Source organism: Lonchura striata, chromosome 11 (assembly GCF_046129695.1).
Source record: "Lonchura striata isolate bLonStr1 chromosome 11, bLonStr1.mat, whole genome shotgun sequence".
Taxonomy (NCBI): domain Eukaryota; kingdom Metazoa; phylum Chordata; class Aves; order Passeriformes; family Estrildidae; genus Lonchura; species Lonchura striata.
Window position 1 is genome coordinate 7,748,788 of NC_134613.1, and position 25,703 is coordinate 7,774,490.

A 25,703-nucleotide genomic window follows, 5' to 3' on the forward strand; every position below is an offset into this window, starting at 1 on the left:
CCTATCAGTTCACAAGATCATCCTCTTCACTCCTTGTCCACATGAAAGGCAGCATCACCTTCTAGAGAACAGGATAACCTGTCCTTTGGGAAGCTCCAGCCTTCCCTGGGAGTGAAGGGCTCCTGAATGCCCTCAGGATCTCTCCTGCCTGTATGAGAAGCTACTGCCATAAACTATGTAAAGAAGACCAAAACCATGTTATTGAATCTTGGAATTTCCCTACGTGTCCCTCTACATGTTTTATTACACTGGGAGCACATTCCATCAACAGCACCATGCACTCTGCCCTTATCAGGAGTAGGAAATGATCTGGCAGGTTCTGTACATCATGGAAAACCTCTTATTGCAGAAAATAAGGAGAACCTACCAGTTTTTGAAGAGTAAATTCAGATTTACTTCTGTGAGGGAGATGGATTTGTTCCAAAAAGATGGAAAGTGTTAAGTAAGCTGGTAAATGAAATTACTCAATATTGCCCCATACTGAATTTTTTCCCCCAGAAACACCCCCTGAAATGAAGAGCCTGTCTTGTGTTTCTTTCTCTCTTTGGTTGAGGCTGGAATGTGGTTGATACAACACAAATCCACCTTTTCTTTAATTTGATCACAAAAATGCCAATTGAAAAAAAACTTCAGGAATCTGCTGCCAACAGAAGGGTGTCAGGCTGGAGTGGATCTGCCAGTGCACGTGTGACACCCCTCTTGACTGCACTTGGCCCCAGGACTTTCCAGTAACAGACTGAAATGGTATTTCCAAGATTCCCTGATTTCCCTGATTTTCACTGCTTCTCGGGTACACTTGCCTTGTTTTGTCAGGAACTGCCAAACCTCAGCAAATGAGTGGAGAACTGCATCCCAAATTAATTCTGTAGCAGAAAAACACATCAGACTGTTGTCCAAAGTCCTTCCCTTCAACACATCTGCCCTAGCAGAGAGTAAAAGAAGGGCATCTATCTAAAAATAAAACTATTGAATATTTAGGGGCTGCTATTTTCATCATATATTGTTTTAAAGCTTCAGTTTACTTGGTGCTTTTTAAAGACTCGGGTGAATGAAAGCACCTGTATTACCTACAAAAATACAAAAGTGCTGTTTGTAGCCTCTGGGCACAGACTGGCCCAGAAACAGGAAGTGGAGGGCAAAGGCTGTGGAAGGAAAGGAGGCAGAAAGGGAATGTAAACGGGAGCTGATGTCTTGATCCTGCTTTGTGTGCTGCTGCCTGAGCCCTCCTCCCTTCCCAGCCTCCCAGCTGGCCCCAGGGGCTGTGGAGCCCAAGGGGCAGATCAGAAAGGATGTGACTAAGGGACACGTGGGAATCTTGGGATGCCTTGTGTGTCCTGGATGCTGGGAGATGGAAACACAGATTCTCAGGAAAATGTACTGGCACTAAACAGTTTAACCACCATGAGGGAGTTTGGATTTCACATGTTAAGATGGAGATGAAGGATCCATAGTTCCATCCCCTCCTACAATGACTCCAGCTGAGGTCCAGGACACAAAGTCCACCTTTGCAATTCAGCAAGCTCCCAGACGTGACAAACCATCATCTCAGGGAATGAACCACCATGGGAATGTGGTGGTTCCCCCGGGCTTGGCTCCAGGGTCTCCTTGGAAGAGCAGAACTGATGACAGGGACAAGCACTGTGCTTGGCACCAACACAGGAGACCACCTAAGGCACCCAAGAGCCACACTTACAAAGCAGATGGAACAAATCACAGCAAATTAAGACTTTTTTTTAATCTACACATTTCACCTGACATAATTTCATCCTAGTTAGTCACTTGATCCACCTTCTAAATCCAAACTTCAGTATTTTTAGTTGCCTAAAAAAAGAATGCTCACCCAGAAGAGCCTAGAAGCTCAGGCTGGAAGCATGAAACCCCAGCAGATCAATATTAAGTTACACCCTGGCAATTAGAGGGAAAATAAACACAGTTAACTCAGAGCCACGTGAAGCATCGTGCATTAAAAACACCCAATAGTGTTTTATTCAGAAAAAATAAACAGCCTTACTTTGAATGAGATAAACATTCACATTAGATGACACTTGGCATGATAATGTGAGCCAGGAACAAGCCATGCCTCAGTGCCTCAACAGCACAGGAGGGTGTGATTAATCCTCAGAGGCAACAAGAGCCCCAGCTTCTCCCAAATGCCTGCTGAGCCATTCCCACTGACCTGTCCCCAGTGCCTGCTGGTGTTGAGTTGATCTTTGGTTCATCCTGAAATAAGTTTATTATTTTCTCATTTAGCTTCTCTATCAGGCCATCTTATTTAAAATACATCCCCTGAATCTATTATTTTTTTTTTTGAGCTTTAGATTTTTTTTTTTCCTAGGAGACTTTCTAGTCTGCAGCCAGCTGGGGCCCCTCTTCTTTCCCTTGGCTCTACTCACTGTGAGAAGAATAAAAGCCTCCTCTGTTCTCTTTGGACAGGTTTCCAGTACTTGTAGAATGGTTTATCTGGAAGCAACATTTCAGATTTTTCTATGCTGCAACTGACACCACAGACAGGGATGTATCATCACTGAAGGAGAGCCAAACTGAGAAAGTTCTGCCTCCAACCCTCTTTTAAAGCAAGACAGAGCACAGGCATTCTTCCCACCCTGCTGCCCTTGACCTCTCAAGAAGTTCTGCCCTCCAACCTCTTTCTTGCACAGAGCCACAGCAGCCAGCAGGGATCTCCAGTGGTCTCTGGTCCAGCCCTCAGCCAGCTGGATCAGGTCATTGGCAGCTTCTGAACTCCAAAGTGAACCTTCCACCAAAGATGAGACCCCACACTTCCCCAGGGTCACTGGCCCTTACTGAACAATCTTTATCAAACATTTATTAGGGAAACAGTCAGGGAGGGGCCTGTGCCCACCCAGGCTGTCCTTTGGGCCCTGCCCACCTGTGCCTCTCCACAGAGTGCCTGGGGTCACCCACAGCACACAGACAAAACAATTTACACTAATAAAACCTTTCCTGAGGTTATCCTTTCTCAATCCTGGTACATTCCATCTCTCCCATAGGATATTCTGCACCTGAGAAGAACTCAGAACTGCAGAGGGCTGAACACCCTCTAATGCCTCTGTACCATGCTGGAAGGGGCAGGTGTCTGCACCTGCCTGGACACTATTCCTGGTCCAGTGCAACACCAGCCTCCAATGTAAACAAACACTGGATGGAACATCTGACCTTCCTTTTCGTGGCCAGCTACTGCCCCCCCCCCCCCCCACTCTCCATTATAAATACATGCTTCAGAATTACATAAATGCATAACTTAACACCTGCCTTGACACAGGCATGGCAAGGAAACCACACTGGGACCCCAGACTGTTTCACATGGTTCCCTTGGGGCAGCCCTGTGTCCCTTGCACAGGTTGGGGAGATCCAGCAAGTCATAGCTGGGATTTGAGCCAGAGGGGTCTGTAGTGTTTGTGGCTTCTCATCACACTCAATGCAGCAACATTTGTTTTCAGGCAAAAAACACCAGCCTGTGCCCTTGCCTGGCAGCAACACCACTTCTGCCTGGCAGTGTTATGACTGGTGGGTGGCTGTGTCCCCTGCCAGACACCACAATGACTCCCCACTGATCCCAACGCTCCCATGGGACTGGGAATATTCCCAGTGGGAACTGAGGCCCTGCACACCACAGAGCGCAGATAGGAGAAACCTTTCCAAAAAAGCAGCCTTGGCCTCATTCAGACAGGGCGATGCCAAGGCTGGGAAGCAGCTGATGGATTCTGCCAGATTTAGCACTCAAATCAAGGCCTCAGTGAAAAGAGCAGCTCCCCAGGCTGAGGCTCAGGGCCTGTCCTGCCCCAGGCCAGTCTGATTCAGTGCCAAGCAGAGCTCGCCCAGGTCGCTCTCGTCGTTCTCCTCGGGCTCGCTGCTGAAGTTGGAGGGGCTGCTGCTGGGCAAGCTGCGGCCAGAGCCCGTGCCCAGGGAGGCCTTGGGGTCAGTGCCCAGGGAGCCCTTGGGGTCAGTGCCCGGGGAGCCCTTGGGGTCAGTGCCCAGGGAGCCCTTTGGGTCAGTGCCCAGCCCCAGCACGTCCTGCGGGCACACGCTGCCTGTGCGGGCAGGAGCTCGCTGCCAGTTGTCCCTCTGGCTGAAAAACTGCCTCAGCAGGGATTTCTGCAGAGTCGTTTGCAGGCTTTCACAAGTCCTCTGTTTTGTGCCGGGCTGGGTGTAATGCAAATCCAACTGCAGGACCACATCTGTCTGGAAGGGGAGAACAAAGAACACAAAGTGAATGGGAGAATTGGATTGGAAGCAGAGCTTTGCTCTGCTGCCGCCAGGAAGGAGCCTCGGCTGGCTGCTGTGCAGGCTCACAGCCCCATGCTGTGGCATGATGGAGCAACACTACTGCCAGAGAAAATGGGCTGTACATACTCATAGAGCTCACTACACCTGCAGGCCTCACCCGTGGATTTTGGATTTCAGGACCTCTGCTGAAATCAGGCTATGTGGGAATCTCATCAGCTCCATCAGGGAATTGCCACTGCGAGCATCACCCCAGGGATGTGGGCACAGGAGCTGCACCACGGCCAAGACCAATGCACGTGGGACAGGAAAGCATGAACCACTTACAGTGTGCAAGGCCAGCTTGGATGGGGCTTGGAGCACCCTGATCTAGTGGAAGGTGTCCCTGCCCATGGCAGGGGGTGGAAGGAGATGAGCTTTAAGGTCCCTTCCAGCCCAAACCATTCTGGGATTCTATGAACTAAAACACACCTCACACTGTAAAAGCCAACAGCTTTAACCAGCAGTGCTCCATAGGGATCTACTCACACCCTAGACTATTTTAGAGTTTTATAAAAGATTAAGAAATAAGAGAATAACCACATTCATGGCAGTCAAACCCCAGAAAACAGACCCCCAGCACGGCACTGTGCCTGAAACACCTGTAAAGAGCAGAGAGATATATAAAGGAACAAGAAAATTCTGGCAGGCAATGCCTGGTCCAGGTCTCCTGTCTGCACTTAAAAGCAATGCAGAACAACAGGGAAAGGTTCAGAAAAGAGCTCCAGGAACAATCAAGAACTGAAAGCACTGCCATATGCTGAAGCACATCACATACAGAGCAAGCAGAACTTGCTGTAGGCAGATCCAGGCAGCAGCTTCAGAGCAGCACTTGGTGTAAGATCCACTGGCTGTGTGCTAGGGGAGGAATAAAAATCCAAGAATGAACAAGGTGCATACTGCTGTTTGAGGATAAACAAGCCAGGAGACAAGCACTTCTGCTTCTCTCATGGTCTTTAAATAGTTTGAGGGTGTTTTGAAGTCTGCCAAAGAGGCACAGCTTGGATCAGGCTTGGCAGTGTTATTCTGATGACTGGAAATCCTGGCCAGCCCATGAACTCATCTCTCAGGCAAGCACACAGCCTAGTGAGACATTCCTCCACCTGAAATAATTGGGCAGGTCTGACCTCCCCATGATTAATGGGGCAAAGAGCAGCCTCCTGGCCAGGCAGCAGAGAAAAATAGAACAATCCATGACTGGTCATGCCTCTCTGCTCTCAGCAGAGGCTGCTGTGGGTCAACTTTGATAGGAAAGTCAGGCAGAACAGATAACATAAAAGCAAAGATTATCCACAGTTGGGTTCTGCAGCCTGATTGTAAATCAGAAAGATTTTGCTCAGGTGAAAAAGTTGAGGTGAAAGGACAGTGCTCTCCTATGGAAACATGCTGGGAGAGCTGGGTGCATCCAGCCTGGAAAAGAGAAGGATCCAAGATGACTTGGCCTTCAGGCACTGGAAGGGGCTCCAAGAAAGCTGGAGAGGAACTTGGGTCAAGTGCATGGAGTGACAAGACAAGGGGGAATGGCTTCCCACTGCCAGAGTACAGATTTAGATCAGATATTGGGAAGCAATTCTTCCCTGTGAGGGTGGTGAGGCCCTGGCACAAGTTGCCCAGAGCAGCTGTGGTTTCCCCATCCCTGGAAGTGTCCCAGGCCAGGTTGGACAGAATTTGCAGCAACCTGGTTTAGTGGAAGGTGTCCCTGCCCACGGCAGGAGGTGGAATGAGATGAGTTTTAAGGTCTCCCCTAACCCAAACCAATCTGTGATTCTCTAAAAGAGGGTGGTTTTTGTGCCTTGAAGATCAACAAGCTCCTATTTGGACACTGACACGTGGTCAGAGAGGCACATCCAGCTCCAGCCATGCACATGGGGACACCAGTTCTGTGAGAGTGCAGAGCTGGGGAAATTTGCACCTGGCTATTCTCTACCTGAATTTTCTGCAGTGCACAGAGCTGGAAGACACAGTCCAGCTCCTCCCGCTTGTACACAGAGGCCAGCAGAGTCTCCACGTGGTCCAGACAGCTTTCCCTCTGGATGGCCACATCATCTGTCTCCTGGGTCAGGAAAACAAGGGGAAATGCAAGGAAATTTCAGCATCAGCATGAAGCATTGAGGCACAACTGCCCATCAAACATGTGCTCAGGGCTTTGATTAACATATTGTCTGGTGGAAATGCTGAGTATCCTGATGGAAGTACTACAGAAAGCAACAGGAATGCAGAGGTTCTACACACTTGCCTTGTGCGTATCAGTGAGAAGACCCTGAGTGACTCAGCATATGTCACAGTCCAGATGGCCACAATACACAGAGCATCACCATACAATTCCAGAAAGCTTCACCCCATGCACAGTAACACCACTTCAGAAGGCTGCAAGCACCTGCCCTCCTTGTTCCTCAGCCCAGCCTTTCATGCCCCTCATGTTGATGCAGTGCCCCTGTGTGCCCTCTGTTCCCTTTGGTGGCTGGGCAGTGCCCCTGGGCACTCCATGGCTCATTGCTGTCAGTGCTGCTCAGCTGCTTCTCACAGCTGCACCCACTGGGGATGAGCTGCAGCCCCACTCCCAACCACCACAAACTGCACTTACACCTGAGTACATCTTACTGTGAAAAATGGGGTACACTGGGATTTGCAGCAGAGCAGGAGGTAGCACCAGCTGGTATCACAACCACTGTAGTGCCAGCAGTGTGTCATGGAGGGAGCAAGTTTTCCAAAGGCACAGCTGGAAGTTCTGAGTTGTTCTGAGTGCTGATTTAGGCCCCCACCATCTACAGAACTGCCAATTCTTACCAAGTTACTCACATTGAACCAAAACAGCACCATCTATGAGATCCTCTTCAGTACCGATTGAATTGTGGAGCCACTAACACCCCAGGAAGAAACAAGGGAACAAAGGCCTTATGAAATCATAGATCATGGAATATCCTGAGTTGGAAGGAACCCACAAGGGTCATTGCATACAACTCCTGGCCTTGCACAGACACCCCAACAATCCCACCCTGTGCCTCAGAGCATTGTCCAAGTGCTCCTGGAGCTCTGGCAGCCTTGGAACTGTGACCAAGTCCTTCTTGCCTTGGATTTGAACCTTCCAGAATAGGTCTGTCAGACCACAGACTAACAGCCCCTTCCAGAAGGCTTCCCTCTGTCATCTAGTTCTGGCAACCGTCCCAGTGTGATCCTTAGCAGAAGTTGCACTGGGCATGCTGGTGAAGGAGGCTGTTAGGATATTTGGGGAGGTAGAAGTTGGAGAAGCTCTAGGAAATCCTCCTGGCCTTCCCTGAACTGCTGCCTGGAAGCAGCCAAAGCTTGGGTTTGGTTCTGGCCAGGAGAGTATAAGGAAAAGCATTGGATTCCAAATGCTGGCCAGGATCTGCAGGCATCAGGATCACCCCTGCATGCAAGGCTGGTGGAACAGGAGGTCACTGGAGGTCACTGAAGGCTGAGGAAACACCATTTATCTCAGTGCAAGAGAAAGCCAAATCCATCTCCGCACTTGGCAGCTCATTACAGGAAAGATAAACTGGAGGGAGCTTGGGGAAGATCAGGCCCGAGAATGGAGAGCAAAGAGGCAGGAAGCAGATCAGCCAGATGCTGCTGCCAGGGCTTTGGCAGCATGGCTGCACAAAGGAGGGTGTAGCCCTGCTGTGTCCAGCCAGCTCCATCCTCCAGCACATGCTCTGACCTGCAGAGCTGCCTCAGCCCTGGGGTCCAGCAGCAGAAGGACGTGGAGCTGCTGGACAGAGCCCAGAGGAGGCCAGGGAGATGCTCTGAGGGTGGAGCCCCTCTGCTCTGGAGCCAGGCTGGGAGAGCTGGGGGTGCTCACCTGAAGAAGAGAAGGTTCCAGAAGACCTCAGAGCCCCTGCCAGAGAATAAAGGGGCTCCAGGAGCTGGAGAAGAACTTTGGAGAAGAGCCTGGAGTGACAGGACAAGAGGGGAATGGCTTCCCACTGCAGGGGTAGGGTTAGATCAGGGATTAGGGAGAATGTCATCTCCACTTTGGAACTTCCTCTCTGCTATACAAACCATGACTTACTTCCACGTTGGAAACAACTTTTTGTAGATTTCAAGGCCCCATAAAATTAACATTTTTGCTTTTCTTTCTTGCCTAAACTACAATTGCCTTGCTCCTTCATTTCATTACTTTGTCTGTGTTTTAGTTGGCACACTTTTTTTCCATGAAGCATGGACCCGAAACTGGACCCACCGTTCCAGCAACAGCCAGGAGAGCCAGGCAGGATCTCACAGAGCCCTACTTTGCAACCTTGCCATGGGTTTGTGCCCCAATTTTGTTGCCTCATCTGATTTGGGCTCTGACCAGAACTAGTTCTCCACTCACTGCCCATCCCATGCTGACGCTACCTTTTATTCTTGCTCACGGGCAGGAACTTGCATCTGCTGAATAACAGCCTTGGCCTCAAATTGTACCTTCAGTTATCCAAATCCTTCAAAAATCTGCTTTGTAGCACATTGCAGAGACACTTGGTGTTATGGGATCTGTGTATTTAATAAGCACATCAGTGAAAATAAAACCTAATCCCACAGCCCTGATTTTCCAAAAAGCCCAAACATACTCAATCACCCTCCAAGGAGAGTTTTCTCTTAGTTTTAAGTGGAAATTCCTGTCCATCAGTGTGTGCCCATGGCCTCCAGTCCTGGCACTGGGCACCACTGGGAAGAACCTGGCTCCTTCCTCTTTGCACCCTCCCTGCAGGTATTTGCAGACCTGGATGAGCCCTTCCCGACTCTGCTCTTCCACAGGATGAAGAGCCCCGGCTCTCTCAGCTGTTCCTTACAGGACATGTGCTGCAACCACTTCATCATCTCCATGATCCTTTGCCAGGGTCTCTCCAGTATGTCCATGTCTCTCTTACGTTGAGGAGTCATAATTGGACATAGATGGAGGATAAACAATACCCACTGCCCTCACCTTGTCCCCTGAGCTCGTCACTTTGATGCAGAAAGCATCAGGTTATCAGGCATGGAGGCCCTTTGCAATCTATTTTAACTGTCCCAGTCACGTCCTTGTCCTTTTTGTGTTTGGGGATTATTGGCTCTGTCACCTTCTCAGAGATCACAGTGTGGCTGACCCTCCTGTAGCTCCCAAAATCTTCATTCTTGTCCTCCTGGAAGGCAGGAGTGACACTGGCTTTTTTCCAGAACTCAGAAAGACCATGTTTTAGCTGGCCCAAAACCAGGGATATTCTAAATAAATTGGGGGAAGGTTGACTGGCAAGCCCATTATGTCAAACATCTCCAGATCAAGTGTCTGGAAAACAAGGAGATCCAACATAAGGGTTTTTAAAAAGTAAGGATTTAAACAGTACAGAGGAAAAAAAAATGAGAATGTCTTGGATCATATGCTAGAGCAGCCACTCCCTCTAAAGACAGTGCTTGTCAGGTAAAAATAGAAGTCAGGCAAGACACAGGATGGGAGGGAATATGGGACAACTAGAGAAAATGGATCAATGCTAGAAAATTCCATTGTAATTATTCCTGGCAAGCCCACATCAAGCCCAATTAAGTCCCTTTGATAACCAGAACATGGCAAATGGTAGAAAAACTCCCATTTCCTACACTCTCCACTTCCTCAATGAAACAGCTCTCTGGGATCATTCCCCAGGGCTTACAACCTCACATTCAGCTTGGTGTTGTTGGCCTTCAGCCTCCAGCTCCTGCAGCTCAGCCTCGCACGTGGGGTTTAGGGGAGCCCCCAGCAGCCCTCAGCATCCCCCAAAAGTGCTGGCAGGATCCTAGAGGGAGCCCAGTGCCCCCCATGGGCATCTCAGGGATCCCATAGGGGTGTGGTGGCTGCTGTCATGTCTGAGGTGGGGCAGGTGACAGTCATGGAAGGACATGCTGCTGCCTCTGCAGACAGCACTGGAGCTCACTGGAGCCAGCTCCACCATGGACAAGGACAACGAGAGGGATCTGGCTGTACTGGTGCCCCCTTTTGTCCCCCTGATCCCTCTTGAGACAGCTCCAGAGGCAGGAGCAGGCAGCTGGGTCTCCCTTCCCCCCAGTAACTGATGTGGGGCAAAGCACACAAATATATGCTCACACACACAGACACAATTCACATGCATGATGCTCACAAGGGGAAATTATGCTGGAGCTTAGGAATGGGCAGGATCAGGCTCCAAACCTCCTGGATACACCACGCTGCATCAGTGACCCCAATGTGCTGAGGAGCAGTGTCCCTCCACGAGAAACAAGAGCCAAAAAATCCACCAGAAATGAGCTACGCTTCGGGAGGAGGACTACAGAAAACAAGGGAGATGATAGTTACAGAAAGGAGCAGCAAATTAAATCTGTACAAGTGGCATGGAGACCATCAGTAAAGCCCACATTGGGCACATGGTCTGGGAGAAAGGTTTGAGAAAGTGTTCAAGGAAGCTCAACTGGGAAGGAATATATTGTTGCATTAAGATATATTAGCAAAGCAGGCTAAAGAAGTCAAAAAGCCAGACCTACTTGCTAACACTGAAAACAGAATAGCTTTGGCCTCAATCAGATTAAATGCAATAATTTAATCAGGCAGGCCAGAAATCAATCTGAGAGATAACTGGTTAAAGGCATCAAACTGCTGACAATTTTTATTTGTGATGCTCAAGAAGCAAGGCAGGGAATCCACCGAGATGTGGAAGGAGCCTCAAAGAGGTGTATGCAGAGGAGGGGATCCTTTTCCACCTGGGACAGGCAGTTCCCAGCCTTCAGGACTCAGCCCAACCACCCTCCCCAGCTGTGACCCGGGGAAAGCAGCCCAGGGAGGGCCGGGCAGAGCACTCACGGCGAGCTGGCGGAGCAGGAGCTGGGGGTCGGTGACATGGGCCAGGGGGGGCTGCGGCTGGGCACACACGAACATCAGGTTGGAGAAGAGCCGGAGGAAGCGGAGCTTCACCCGCGCCCCACACGGGAAGGTCACCGCTCTGCTCGGCAGCTCTGCAAGGGAAATTCCAGCACCATCAGCTCCTCCGAGGCTCCTGTCAACACCTCCCTGCACAGCGGAGTCCCTGAGGGCCACAGGCACCCCCAGCATGGCTCACCTTGGCCGTGTCCCCAGAGCTCAGCGGCCGCTCCTGAGGGACAGACGGGGTCCGTCAGAGCCCGGGCTTCCTTCAGAGTGTGCCTGATCTCCATCACCTGCTTCCCAGTGACCAGGGGATCACGGCCAATGTCTGTGGGAAAGAGTGGGAAGCACAAGGATCACTCCAGGCTCCTTATTGATCTCCCTGCCTTTCAGGCCCTACAGGAATGTCTCCATGTTACAGAATTTCTGAGAGAGAGAGGGCATGATTTATGTCTGGAGTGAGAACTGAGCTACCCCTCAGACTAGGCTCCTGATAAGCGGCCATGGTGGGGCCTAGGAGCCTTTGATGCAGCAAGAAATTAGTTGTGGTGCAGTTAGAAATTATATTAAGGTAACTACAAAGTAATGAGCTATCTGAGTGTGAATTAGAATAGAGCTGCAGTGTGAAAAGCCTGACCACCTTAAGGCAAAGGTAAACAATGTTAGCTTGCCAATCAGAGTGCCTTTGTAAACTGTAAACTATGTGGAAGTGTATAAAAATTGCCATCTTCTCACTAATAAAGGGGAGAATGTTGCATTAATCATATTGGTTTGACGTGCATTCTGTCCTGCCCAGCTTTCCTGTTTTATGAGGATCCTGAGTTCATCTCCATCCTGCTCAGAGGCTACTGAAAGCTCCCACGGCACACAGTCTGCAATTTAGAGTTTAGGGAAGAACAGTGGGTGGGATATGGGATGGGTTGGGATGGGATGGAGTGATGTGGAGCCACACAGTCTCTGCTGTCTCTTCTCACCCCTGCCACTGAAGCGAGTGGTTTCTAGCTTCTCTTACCTTCTAACACATCCTCCAGCATGTGTGTGACCTTCTTCTCTTGCAGAATGTGTTTCTTCAGGTATTTCATGAAGATCCCAGAGCTGAACTCCCCATCCTGCAATTCATAGGCCTCTGCATCTTCACTCCTGCAAGAGTAAGGATATTTCTTCAGAGTCCTTGAAGTTCTGCATTGGGCATGAAGTCCAAGTCAGTCTGGGGTGGCCAACTCCATCCAGGCTCTATTGGCTGGGTCAGAGTGAGCTTCTCAAGGAATAACACAAAGCGCTTTGGTTGTGCCCCAGAAAGGATGGGCAGGCCACAGGATAGGAAAAAGCAGTGGAAGGGAATGGGATAGGACAGCACAGTCTCCTTTGCCAGCCCAGGTGGGTGACAAAGGTGAAAAGCCAGTGGAACTGGCACTGGAGCAGTAAATAACACCCAGCATCTCAGGAAGCTTTAGGTGAGCTGCTCATGGGACATTCACCTGGGGAATCCACTGAAGAACAGGTGACAGGAGCTGATGTCACCTTCACGCACAACTTTCAACTGAAGCACAGGCTGATGGCAGCAGAGAGGACAGAAGTGCCTGGACAGCACAGCCAGCAGATGCAGGGTGAGAGGCAGAGGGAAATGAAAGCCTCTCCAGCCTCCATGCATGAAAGGATGAGAGGAGCCGGGCTGTGCCAGCCTGGCCCCATGAGAGGCTGTGGGAATGGTGGGGTCACTTACGTGGAATAGCCATAGACTGTGTTTCCCCAGGGCTCCAGTGGCTGCACCTGGGACAAGGCACGTCCTGGGTTGTACCTGCAGAGGAGGCAAAGGCACAAGTCAGAGCTGAGGACATTTGTCAGCTGGAGGGGACAAATCCCACACATTCCTCATGTCCATCTCTTAGGGATGGCAGTAGGATCAACTCTCACCTCAGACATAACCAGAGAGACTAAAGCTGGGAATCCCACCAAGAACCCAAACTACAGGGAAAGGAGTAGGTCTGTCCAGCTGTGACTTTTCTGCAGTGGTGAGCTCTCCTTGCCCTGAGCCTGAAGCTGTGGTACAACCTGGAGCTGTGGGTGCACCTCCCCACAGAGGCTGAGTTTTAACAACTCCAGGCAGCACCACAGTGCAGAGAACATACAATGGACAACTGTCCCTCAAGAAGTCAGAGGTGCACAGCACCATGGTTATGGCTCAGCTGTCTTTGCTGGGGGTCTGGGACACCCCACGGGGCCCTTCCAGACCATGCACACACCTTTGCCTCAGGGAACCAAAGCAGGCTATGGATGACACATCCCAGATCTCCCTGAGAGATTGGATCAGGACACACACACAAGTCTCAAAGCCCAACACTGGTCCTGGCACCTCAGTCTAGATACAGCTGAATGGGCACAGCCCCTATTATTTCCAAAATCAGGTAGATCCATGGTGACAGGATCTGATTTCCAACAAAAAAGATATTTTGGTTGCATTGAATAGTTAAACTTTGCCCATCTGACTGCAGGCAGACTGACAGGGTGGGGACAGGCTGCCTCCAGCTCACACCAGTGACTTGGAGCTGTTCCCAGTCACACAGTGAAAAGAACCAGGCACAGAGGCAGCATTAACTCCAGCACAGTTTCCTGGGGCTGGAGCTGGCACACTAAGGAGAGCAGAAAGGCCAGCAGCCAGCATGTCACCTACTGCTGGTGGCACAGTCTGGAGATGTTCAATGGCAGAATTCAACTGGCTTGTGTAAGTTGTCCTACAGAGAGAAAATATGAGAAAGGAAACATCTTTCTAAGTCTGAATAATGAGATTTATCTGCTCTTCAATTGCTCTTAATTTAATGCAGAAATCTTTGGTTCCAGATCCTAGATAAATCAGGGAATTCCTGGAAAAGGCAATCACATCCGCCCAAAATCAGTATATAAATGTATGAGGCTACACACAGGCTCTGTGCTCTGATTCCTCCCCTGCTAAGGCTGAGCATCTGCTCCCACTTGGCAAAGGGAGATGTGTTTCTCACCACCCTGGCATTTCTGGTGCCAGCACATAGGGTGAGGAGAAACTCTGGGTGAGCGCCCTCTTAGCACAGACAGCTTCATGCATGATCTGCTGACAGACCTGCAGCATCACTCTGACCAGGAGGGAGCTGGGAAAGGAGGCCCTGGAGTCTTGCTTTACACAGTGGGGTTAACACACAGAGCTATGAAATCCAGGTGCTCTCCTGAGCTGAAATGGTGGCTTCTCGAGAAAAAATGAGCTCAGGAGAGAGCTCCTGCCCCCACAAGATCAGGGATAACACCCACTGCATGAAGTGCTGTGCTTGCTGTGGAAAACAGGAGGTGTGAACTTCAGGGAAGGAGAGAGAAAACCAGCTGCACAACTTTGCCTAAATATAACATCAGATCTCACACTGCATCCTCTTCCCAGAGCACCACGGAGACTCCATTGAGCAAAGGAACCAATGGCAATGCCAGGGAAGGAGACAGCATCTCAAAAGCTGTTTTACAGATTGTTAACACTTGCACTGGTGGTCCCTGTGCAGCCCCCACAGTGCCTCCCCAACACAGCAGCAGCCCAGAGCTGCTCCAGCCCAGCTCCAGAAGAGTATCCATGAGAGCCAGGTGCTCCTGCTTTGCTGCAAACCATCCCCTGCCTCTGATCATACTGGGGAGGGCAACCAGGCACTGCCACGTGTGCCAGGGAAGCAACACACTCTGCTCTCAGCAGCCAGCAGGAAGGGAGAAAGGGATGCTCCACTCTGGGGGGCTCAGGGCAGCATCAAGGGACATCAAGATCCTGCTCCAGAGCTGTGGGACAAGTCCCAGCATAGCCAGCTTTAAGCTATTTAAAGCAAGCAGCCCCATCACTGCAGCTAAAAGGCATCAAAAATTTATCATCTCTCCAGGGGCTGGCAGCTTTCTCCGGGTACCAAAAGCGCTGTTGTCTTTCCAATTCTTAGTGCAGGAACCACAGCACAAAGAGAGAGATACTCCTACATTTGCTCTCCACGTCCTCTCTGACCTATAAATCTGCCTCAGGAGCCTGAAATAAATGAACTAATGACAGCTTCTACTGCAATAGTCCACCCACCTCTGCTGAAATTGGACAGGTAGTAATTTCCTGCAGCAGAATAGAAGTCTGCAGGCCAAGGGAGGATGATGGGTTTTCCACAGAAAGTGGGAAAATGCTGATCCCTGACCTCAGCAGCAGCAGCTTCACAGCATGACCACTTCAGAAGGATTTAAGCCCAACAAAAAACAAGTAGCAGGGCTTAAAATATTTTCCCTGTCACATTGCACTCTTCTCACAGATGTTAACAAGAACGCAACCAGGAGAAGTGAGGTGAAATGAACACTCCCAGCCTGAGCACATGGGAAATATGGACCAGGAGAGCACACAATCAGCTAGATCAGGTTAGGTGGGTCAGGCTTGAAACACAAAAGACAAACCCTGTGCTGAGTTTAAGACAACAATTTATGCCAGGCAAAGCCACCCATCCACAGGCTTGAGGCAACCTGCCTGTATTTGCCAGGCTTCTTCACCTCAAAAAACCAAGGGAGGGTCTCCAGCCCCTTCTCTCCAGCAGATCTCAGACAAGGGCTGATGCTCTCTGCACTAATACATGATTGACCCATCCCCCAGGACACCCTGCAGCACCTGACAATGTGGTTGATTTTATGGCACAGATCAATAACCTGTGACAGAGGCTCAGCAGCACCATAGGGGCTGTCCAAACCCACAGCTGAGGATGGCTCCCTTCCCCCAGCCCTCAAAATGCCCAGCCCAGGTGGGGAAGGGAGAAGAGGCCCCTACCACTTCCTGCAGGTGTCCAGCAGGATGATGTTCAGGGCTGTCTGCTGCTGCTGCATCTTCTGGAGGATCCTCTGCACGCTGATGCAGTTCTCAGGGGCATAGGGTTGTGGAGCATCAACAGGGACCATGTAGTTCCTCCCCAGATGTTCATAACCATGCCCAGCATAGTAGAATATAGCTGGGAACAGGGAGAGGAGAGGATGAATCATGATACCAACCTGCAGGTTTGTAACCAGCTCCCCATGGCCATGTCCCACCTCCTGTCCTGGAAAGACACTGGTGCAGGGCAAACCTAGACCAGTAGCACCTATGGAACTGGAGCTACATTGACCTCACAATTTCAACTTTTTCCCAATTTATTCCCTTCATTAGTGCTGGAAGCAGCCCCAAGAGGCTCTCCTGTGCTTGTGGATTCCTGCACCATTTGTCTCCTGAAAGCCCTGGGTTTACACACTTCCAAACCCTCTGTGCTACAACGTCCAGGCTCAGCACCTGCCAGGCTGCATTTCACTATTGTACCATGTTTTGGTTAGTCCTCAGCTCTCTGAAGGAACAAGGCAACAGAAAAGGATTTTATGAGGATGGAAAATACATTAACAGCCATTAAAATGAGAAGCTCCTCAGTTTCCCAGTTTTGGAGAGACTAACAACTGATTAGGTGATGGGAAACATTCTCAATTTCAAAAGTCTGCCTGTATTCGCACACCTATAAACTGATGAAAAATCAGACACAGAGAGAGATGAGTTCTTCAGATGTCCAGAACATGAGGATCGTGTGCTTCAACAACCTCAAACCAGGCACCAGCCCTGGTAGGCAGGAGAGGAGTCAGATTCACAAAGATGCCGTGGGAAGCCCAAAACCTTACATGAATTTTGCGTTTTACTCTTAGGCACATGAAACTTAGTAATGGTTTCTGCATTCCCAAGAGATGGCACCACAGGGCCATCCAGGTGGGAAGCCAGCACTGGGGAACCTGGCATGGCCTAAGCTGGGGCTCCTCTCCAACCCCGTGTGCAGTGCAGGGCTGGCACAGGGATCCCCAGGCAGGCTGGAGCTTCTCAAAAGGAAGCTGCAGAGTGGCTGGCTACCCCTCCCCAGGACCAATACCACTGCTTGGGGATGCTGGTTGGTGAAATTTGGGGAATTGAAATAGGTTAAAAATAGCTCTGCGATGTGACACAGAGAGTTGTGTTACTACAACTGGGGGACAGTGAAGAGTGAGAGGTCAGAAATGGGAAAAAGTAGCTAAGAGGCAACAGCAGGGGAAATTCCTCACTCAGATTCACTGCCAAAGCCCACACTTCAGTGAGTAACCTCTCCTCTATTTTTCTTCCACTGCTCCTGCCCCTGCACCTGGCAGGATGATCACTTTGGTGTGACTCTGCATGGACGCAGTAACAGGGGCAGGAGCTGAAGGGCTGAAAGCATGGAAAACATGATCTCATAGTCAAAAAGACCTCAAGTTACCTCTGGTTTCTATTCTCAGGGGACAGTGGAAAGTTTCTCAAATGGCCACTTTCATAGATGCCCATGAGATTTGGGTTCCTCTTCTGGTGGATCACCAGCCAGAGACAGCAGGCTCTGATTTGCAGAAGCTTTAAACTTTCGTAACTTGTGAATCAGAGCCACAAAACCCTCCCCTGAGACTAGAAAACAGTATAAAACAGGAAGCCTTCTAGAAAAATTAGATGCAGGTTGGGCCCCTTGAGCAATTGAGCACTGGTGGCTTTTGTCCTTCTGCCTGTACATGCAAGGGAAGTGATGACATCTGTTACGAGGCAGCATCACTGAAGCTTGGAAAAAGATGAAATTTAACAGGAAAGCCCACAATGAATGATTCACTCCTTAAATCCTCCGACTTTTGAGGTCTTGTTGAGTACATGAATGTACCACCAAGTGCTCCCCATGCTATATAAACCACAAAGACTCGTGTTCAAATGAAAAATGGTGAGTTTCACATCACCTGAGCACCTTCTCCAACCTCTCCCGGACTGAATCTCTCCTGAACAAGAAAATCAACAGTTTGCCCAGAGAAGGAAAGGGATGTTTTATTCTGAGTTCTTCCCATGTTGTATGAGTCAGAATTGCTCATGACAGAAAAATTTCTGAGTACCAAATTAAAAAGGGGAAGCTCCAAGCATTGCTTATAATGCAGGAAATGTCAGCGTGAGGCTGAATAAAGGCGTCACTCTGTATTCTTAGTATTCCACTCACAATTTTCTGTTTGCGTTGCATTTCCAGTGTAATTTTTTTTTATTTGGGACTTTTTAGGATGCTCAAAATAACATCCACGGAGATTCCTCACTTGCCTGAGGGTGGAATAATTAGATCACTTAGAGGATGTTTCAGGGGCCTTCAAAAATTCTATGCAGCTTTTCTAAGATGAGATCTGGAGAAAAAGCAGCCCGATAATCCACCACCTCCATGCAGTGAATTGGACAAACCTTTGGATCATAGAATCATTAGGGCTGGAAAAGACCTCCGAGATCATCAAGTCCACCCTTGGACTGAACCTCCCCATGCCCACTAAACCATATCATGCAGTGCCACATCCACTTGTTTTTTGAACACTTCAGGATGCAGGCCTGGGAGCTGTGCTGGCATGGGCTGGAGATGTGGAAGAGTCTCACAAAAGCCTCCAGCTCCTGGAGGGACAGGTACAGAGACCAGAAAGCCCAACTGCCCTCATCAACATAGACCATATAACAAGGGGCAATCAGCACCAGCCCATGGAGGTTCATGTTCACCAGTCAGTCCTCTCCTCCTCCTGTGTGTCTACACAACGCTCTCCTGAGCTCAGCTCTGCTGGCTGCTACACAGGAGATGGCACCTCCAGGTTCCTCAAGCACAGATGCCGGGATGCCACAGGAGCATGTCCAACACACACATGGGTGTACAGGACTGGCTGTCACAGGCACCTCTGGGGGCTCTAACAGGCTGCCTGAGCTGTTCCTGGAGCTGCTGTCCCACCACAACTGGAGCACTCAGTCTGACCAACGTCCCACCACTCCATTAAGATTCCAGTGAATGCGGCAAAAATCCTGAACTCAATCACTGCTGGATCCAGCCCACACTGGGGCTCACTGTCTTCAAAGAACAGCACACCACTCAGCCTTGGAGAGCTGTTAAGAAAACCTCAACCTAAGCAGGCATTGCCTCCCAAACACTCAACTCAGCTGTTGATGTTTTTCCTGACAGCACACAAAATCAATTTTGCCAGGAAGGATCAGAGGCCACGAATGCAGAGAAGCTCTAAAGTTTAAATAAGACATGACAGTATGAAAGGTTTGCTGTTTCCAACCATTCTTTTCTCTCCAGTGCTTAGGAAGGGCCATGGATAAAATGCCTTTTGGTCCTCATATGCCATGGATAGAGGGTAAGAATGGCAGCTGGGATGACTCTGGCCTGGCAGAGGTAAAGCCTGGGATACAAGGAGATTTCAGAGAGCAACAAGAAAAGGAAGCTGCAGGTGAAGCCGTGGGAATATGCTGCCATAGGTGATGTGCTCAGATGGAGCACTGTGCATGGATGACCCTTCTCACCAGCTCAGCTCCCCAGGTGAGTCAGTGCTTCCCAGAACAAGGTGGTTGTGCAGCATTTACCTCGTGGCCAGGTCCCCATCCATTACACAACCTCCCAACCTCATGCTGAATGCCAGCCTGGAATCAGCCCACGCTGACTTTCACTGCCTGGGTGCCACTCAGCGGGCATGTAAGCCTCACACTGAGGCTTGGAAGCAAACAAAGCCACCTGCAAGGTGTTTTCAGGATATCATGCTGTGAGAATCTCAGGGACCTCAAAGATGCTACTTTCACCACCAAATCTGAACACCTGCTTTAAGATCCACAAGATCTGCTGATTGGGTTTGTGGCTGAGGAACACTTCCTTACTGAGCACAGTGCACAATTAAGCACAAAGCCCAACCTCAAAACCACCTGCAGCTGGAATGCTCTTCTGCAAAAGGGTTGTCAGGGGCCCAAATTAGACCTTCAGGAAAGAGAAACAAGGAAATCATGACCAGATGCAGCAGTCAGGACCCAAAAGGAGCTCCCCTCCTCACACATGGCGGCGGGGGGGGGGGGGGGGGGGGGGGCAATCAGTCAGTTTCCTCAATTCTTTTATTCAAGAAAAAAATCAAAACCAGCTTTCCCATTCACTACTGGAAGCACTGGCTCCCCAAAAACTCAGTGTGAGCCCATGCTGCTGGGACTGGAGGTGAGCCACACATTGGGGAAACACCAACTTTGCCTGACTATAACCTGCCAAAACTAAATTACACTTATCCAAGGGCTCCTGCCAAGCCTGGTACTAATGCAGGTCTCCTTTGAGACAGCAATGTTCAGTTTCTTCTCTTTTAATTCAACAGCTGCTCAGAAAATTGCCCAATCCCGACTCGGCACGGGCAGGTGGCTGAGCTGGCTCGGCCTTACCATAGACTCCCTTCCCCAGGAACTGCAGGAACTGACTGACTGCTGCTGCCATCTCAGCCTTGTTCAGATCCAGCAGGGAGACAACCTGGAAGCCCAGATGCTCCAGAAGACGCCTCAGCTCGAACACGTCCCTCATGGGAGCCATCAGGTTGGGGTGGTGCTGGTAGCGGTTGTTGCCCACCAAAAGTGCTATTTTGCCTGTAGCTGAAACAAACAGCAAGTGAAAGAGCTGTAAGTGCTCAGCAGGAGGCAAGATCTCACCTCCTGCTGCTGGAGTGAGGATATGGGCAGTCTGAGGAAAGAGTTAGGCAACAAGGGTAGACCCTAGGCTGCTGCAAGCCTGGAGCACCCTCCAGAAAACCCTCATCTTTCTTAACACTTCAACAAAATACACTATCATTTTGACAAAAGAGCTTGAAAAGTTTTCAGTTGACAACCAAAACCCCAGGAATGCAAAGGTTCTGCTCTACCTGCCCTAGGGTCTGGCATGTCAGTGGTGTGTGGGAGGGGGATTCACTGAGCCAGGCTGAGGGGTCCTTTCCCTCAAGGGGTTGAAGGAGAGAAACCCATGGCTCCTGCTTTGATTTTAATCCCACCTCCTACTGTAAAAAAATGGGATTTATGTTGTTCAGTGGTGGTGGGAGTGAGGAACTTTGCTCTGCTCTGAGGAGGTATTTCAAGTAGGGATAAATTGTCATTTGAACACTTTTAAAATAATTTGGCATGCATAGAACTTAAGACTCAGTTACTCATTAGGAATAATCTTACTCCACTTGCTGAAAAAGATCAGGGCTTGGCAGGGGATGGGACTCATTTTATGCTGTACAGCTGTAATCCAAAAGTGCAGAACCTGCAGCAATGTGGTCATAAAGGCTTGAAGCAGTCTTTGCAGAAAAAGCACTCCCATTCCTTGTCCTCCCATCCACCCTGGAGCCTGGCTTTTAATTAAGGGAGTAATTGCTCAGGAAGAAAAGGTGACAGTACTCACCAAAAAACTTTCCAGAGCCACACGTACCTGAGAAAGAAAGAGGGTAGTTATAAACCTGGGTTCAGTAAGCCTGGGCCTAGCACCCAGTGCCAGGTCTGAATTCTGCTCCAACAGCCCTGACAATGCACAGCTGGAACAAACACACAGAGCATCTGCACAAGCAACATTCCTCAGGCAACTCCTTCATAGCCTGACTGCTAACCTTAAAGACACTGGTCTGATGTTAGGAGGATTTATGAAATCCAGACTGATTCATGACATCCTGAGCAGTTGGGAAGCAAAGCCTGGAGAAGTGGCAGACCAAGGAAGGAGGGTCACATGGAGAAAGAAGCTCATATCTGATGTGACTCACCTGCTACCTCAATGCAGCAAAAGTAAAGGAAACAGAATGACTCAAGGTCAATACAAGCTCCAAAACAAGAGTTTCTCCCCATAAATGTTCAGTGCAAAGGAAGCTGCCCTGTTTGCTTTTGATTGCAACAATATTCCCTGAGTTTTTCACCTCCCTGCTCTGCCTTTCCCTGTTGTTTTAGCAGTTCTGGCTTAGAAAAGCCACTCACTTTGGTCCACAAGCTCTCCTGCCTGAGCACCTCCAGTCTTTTAAAATCACTACTACGCCAACAGCTCCAGCTTTTCCTATTTCAATCAGAAATAAATTTTACAATCCAGTCCAGCGGAAAATTCTAGAACCCTAAATGCTCTAAAAGAAGAAATTAGGGATAAATTGCACAATTCTCATGGGTCTTGAAGACATTTGGCCCCTGAACCAATGTTGCTGATGCATGAGAGATGCCTGAAAAGCTGCAGAACAAAACCACACATCCTTTTCTACCTCTGACAGAGGCACCTGTTGCATGTAAAAGCTCCCCAGCACTAATACATTGAACCCAAGCCAATCTGGTGTCCTGTCTGTTCCCCCCAGGATCTGTTTCACCAGCTGTAAGGAGGCAAGCAGAGTGCTCTCTGGCTGCACAAGATCAATTTGCACTTTGGAGAAATTTTAAAGCCAGTATAAAAGGCAGGATAAGAAGCTTATGGCATAGAAAAATCTCTAGGTGGAGTAAAGAGCCAGCAAAGCCAGCCTGAGCTATTCCTGCCTCACATAAGATAAAGGCAGAGGGCAAAAGCAGCCAGAAGTGGAGCATGCCCGAGGCTCTGGGAACACATCCTCTCCCTGGGATCCATCACTCACACAGCATCAGCCCTGAGCTGCCAGCCCATGGGATCTGAATCTTCCCAAATGAACACCATCCTCTCCAGCCCTGTATCTGAGCACATCCCTTCACGTCAGCGAGACTGCAAATGAGTTTGGCCACAGGAACCTGCTGTGATTTGGCCTGGAACTGTGAAAGCAGCACCTTGGCATGGTGTCTTGGCAGGTCTGCAGAGAGCAGCTGAGAGCACTGAGCCCTGACACAGCAGGTGTCTGACCCACCACAGGGCCCAGCAGCATCCCTGACAGACAGCACATCACTGCATTTAGGGGCTTTTCCAGCCACTGCTCCCTTTGCTCCCTCAGAGCCCCAGCACCAAGGAATCCTGTTTATCACAGTCCTCATTCACCAGCTCAGCACCTCTAGAGAGCACCAAATTCCTCTGTCCCCTCTAATTATGTCTCACACAAAGTGGTATGCAGCAAAGGGATGTGGGGTGGGTCTGCTCACCGATGTGAACGTCCACGGCGTTGGTCCAATGCTCTCCACGACTGTTGGAGGCACAGCAGAGGTACGTGCCGGAGTCACTGACCTTGGTGTGGGCAATCTAGGCAGATCAAAAATTTAATCACATTATTTATGGTCGAAGTCTGAAGCCCCATGCCAGGATCTGTCAAAGGCACCTGTGTTCATGGAATAAAAAGTATTTTTCCTGCTGTTTGCAGAGACTTTACCTCACGAAGAATCAGAACAGGGACAAGAACCAGAGCAGTACCAGCTGGCAAGGACTGTGGTTCTCCAGGATCCTGCTCAGAGAGGGACTAGAGCCACCACTGAGTCAGGGTGGCCACAGGTCTGTCTATTCAAGCCCTGAACACCTGCAAGTACATTGCTGCCTTTCTGGCTCCAACACAGCACCATCCACCTCCAAAAACAACCTCTCCTTAGTGCCCAGACTGAACTTTCCCATCAGAATTGCAATCTAAGGCCACCATGTAAAACCATCTAAGACCATCTGTAATACCATCAACCACTACTGAGAAGAGGATGGATGTCTTGTCTTTTGCCTTTCATGTGATGCCCTGGAAGTAAATCTCCTTTCCTGATTCAAGAATACAGCACTGATTTGCACTCAGCCAGAGACACAAAATAAAGCCAGCCCCTCCACTGCCTCCCTGACTCTCTTCTGTCAGGACCAACCACATTTCCTTATAGGTCTCCAGCAGGCAGACAGGATTCCCACAGCTCCATCAATCCACAGTCCTCTCTACACACAGACAGTAACTGTTCTTATGTCTCTGCATAAAAGAGCACAAGAGATGTGCTGAGAGCCCTTGACGCATCTACGGATTGGTTACCTCTTAGAGGAATATCCACAACTCTGAAAGAAGTCCATAAAACATATTCCCCCTTCACGCAGAGTCATCCAGCCAGCCAGCAAAGCAGCAGGGTGATACGTGGAGGGCTTTCTCATAACTCTGCAATCAGCTTCTCCCATTACCCACCTCAGCACCCAAAGCTCCTGTACTATCCCCAGAAAACCTTACCCAGAGCTTTTTTCTCTTCTGCTGCTCCAGCAGGTTCCCATTGCGGTACCACTGGTAGCTGGGGGCTGGGACCCCCATGGCAGCACACTGCAGCTGCAGCGGCTGCCCCACCTCCACCCGCTGCTCCCTGGGGTTCAGGACAATGACTGGTTCTCCTTGCCACAGCCGAGGGGGCAGACCTGCAAGGCAGCAAGACAGAATTGGTCCTCCCTCTACAGGGACAGCAAACAATGCCATCTTCGACCCTCACTACTGCAGCTTTCTCTTTGGGGAGCATGGAACCCTTGGGAGCAATGCCTATGATGGTAAATGCCACACCAAACCCTGCCTCTGGCTTCCCAAACCTGATCCTCGCCCTTTCCTGACAAAGGTACAGTCAACATTCTAAGGAAAACCACACCCCATTTTTGGTCAACTTTGAAGTAGCCAGATAGGTTCTTCCAGTTCCAATACCCAGAATAACTCTGGGAAACACATGGCAAGCATGAGGTGCAGGTGCGTGTGGACGGGGCTTGGAGCAACATGGTTTAGTGAAAGGTGTCTCTGACCATGGCAAGGAGTGAAACAAGATGAGCTTGAAGGTCCCTTCCAACCCAAAACATTCTGTGACTCCATAATACATTAAGAAGGTAAAAGACGAGCTTGTACCTCTGGCAACACACTGATGGACCTCTACTTTCACCCAGTCGGAGAAGACAGCATTCCTGTGGAGGTCATTGACTCTGCAGGTGTAGAGCTGGGTCTGCTCTGCAATGATGGGCAAGTCTTGGTTGGTTGCTCCAGGAACCAGGCAGTAGTCAGACTAAAGGGAAAACATAGGCAGTGGGCAGCAATCCCCTCCTCACTGCCGGCAGCAGAAGGCAATAGGAAGCCCCTTGTAAGGGCAACAAAAGCAGAAACCCCTGGTTTCCTCCCCTCCTTCAGCTCCCCCACTGTGTGCAGGGACCCAGACTGGTGCCATACCCAGGGCCGCCCCGTTCTTACCTGGTACTGACAAAACCACTGGTACTGCAGCGAGGTATGTCCCTGGGCTCGGCACCGCAGCGTGAAGGAGTATCCCACCGGGACAGAGACAGAGACCGGCTGCTCGGTTATGGTAATGGCTGTGGAGAAACAGCAGGTGGAGGTGGGAACATTGCAGACACTCACTCTCACCCAGCGGGCAGGCATGGTGGGCTGCAAGAGGGACACACATCCCAGCAAGAAGGGAAGTTGGAAGAACAGGGATGCTCTTGTGGCCAGAGAATGGAGAGATGGGTGTGTGGGTGGGTGGGTGGATGGGATGGAAGGACGGATGTAAGTATGGGTAGGTGGATGGATGACACGGGCCTCTTGTGGATATTCTCGCAAGTGCCCGGGGGCTGGCACGGTTACTCTGCCCCGTGTCCACTCACCTTCCTGCATCGCTTCTCGGGCGGCTCCTCCCCGGCCCGGGCGGCCGCCGGCCGGCCCCGCGGCGGCTCCTGTCCCCGGGAGGCGGCGGCGGCACCTGCGGCGAGGGACGGCGGCGCTGGGGCGGGTCGGGCCCGGACGAGGGAGCGCTCAGCCGGCGCGGCGGCCCATGGCGGGCTGCGGGCGGCGGCGCCGGGCCGGGGCCCGCACTCGGCTGCCGCCGGCCCCGCGGCCCCGCACTTCCGCGCTCCCGGCCCGCCCCGCGCCCGCCGCCACC

At 50.4% G+C, this 25,703-nt stretch overlaps 1 protein-coding gene across 2 annotated transcripts; it reads right to left on the reverse strand.

Moving 5' to 3' along the window:
* Positions 1-1,715: 1,715 nt before the first annotated feature.
* On the reverse strand, positions 1,716-25,527 carry LOC110483917 (mucosa-associated lymphoid tissue lymphoma translocation protein 1 homolog). 2 transcript variants are annotated; one of them, XM_021554170.2, is made up of 14 exons: positions 25,429-25,527; positions 25,019-25,137; positions 24,683-24,836; positions 24,035-24,213; positions 22,998-23,094; positions 21,334-21,360; positions 20,346-20,549; positions 15,915-16,092; positions 12,849-12,923; positions 12,138-12,265; positions 11,322-11,453; positions 11,066-11,217; positions 6,209-6,334; positions 1,716-4,200 (listed from the first exon to the last, which is right to left on the reverse strand). In XM_021554170.2, the coding sequence occupies exons 1-14, from the start codon at positions 25,436-25,438 to the stop codon at positions 3,784-3,786; spliced, it is 1,998 nt and encodes a 665-aa protein (XP_021409845.2). In that variant the 5' UTR covers positions 25,439-25,527; the 3' UTR covers positions 1,716-3,783. The 2 variants fall into 2 exon arrangements, with proteins under 2 accessions (XP_021409845.2, XP_021409844.2); XM_021554169.2 differs by having other exon boundaries at positions 21,334-21,363.
* Between the last annotated feature and the right edge of the window lie 176 nt (positions 25,528-25,703).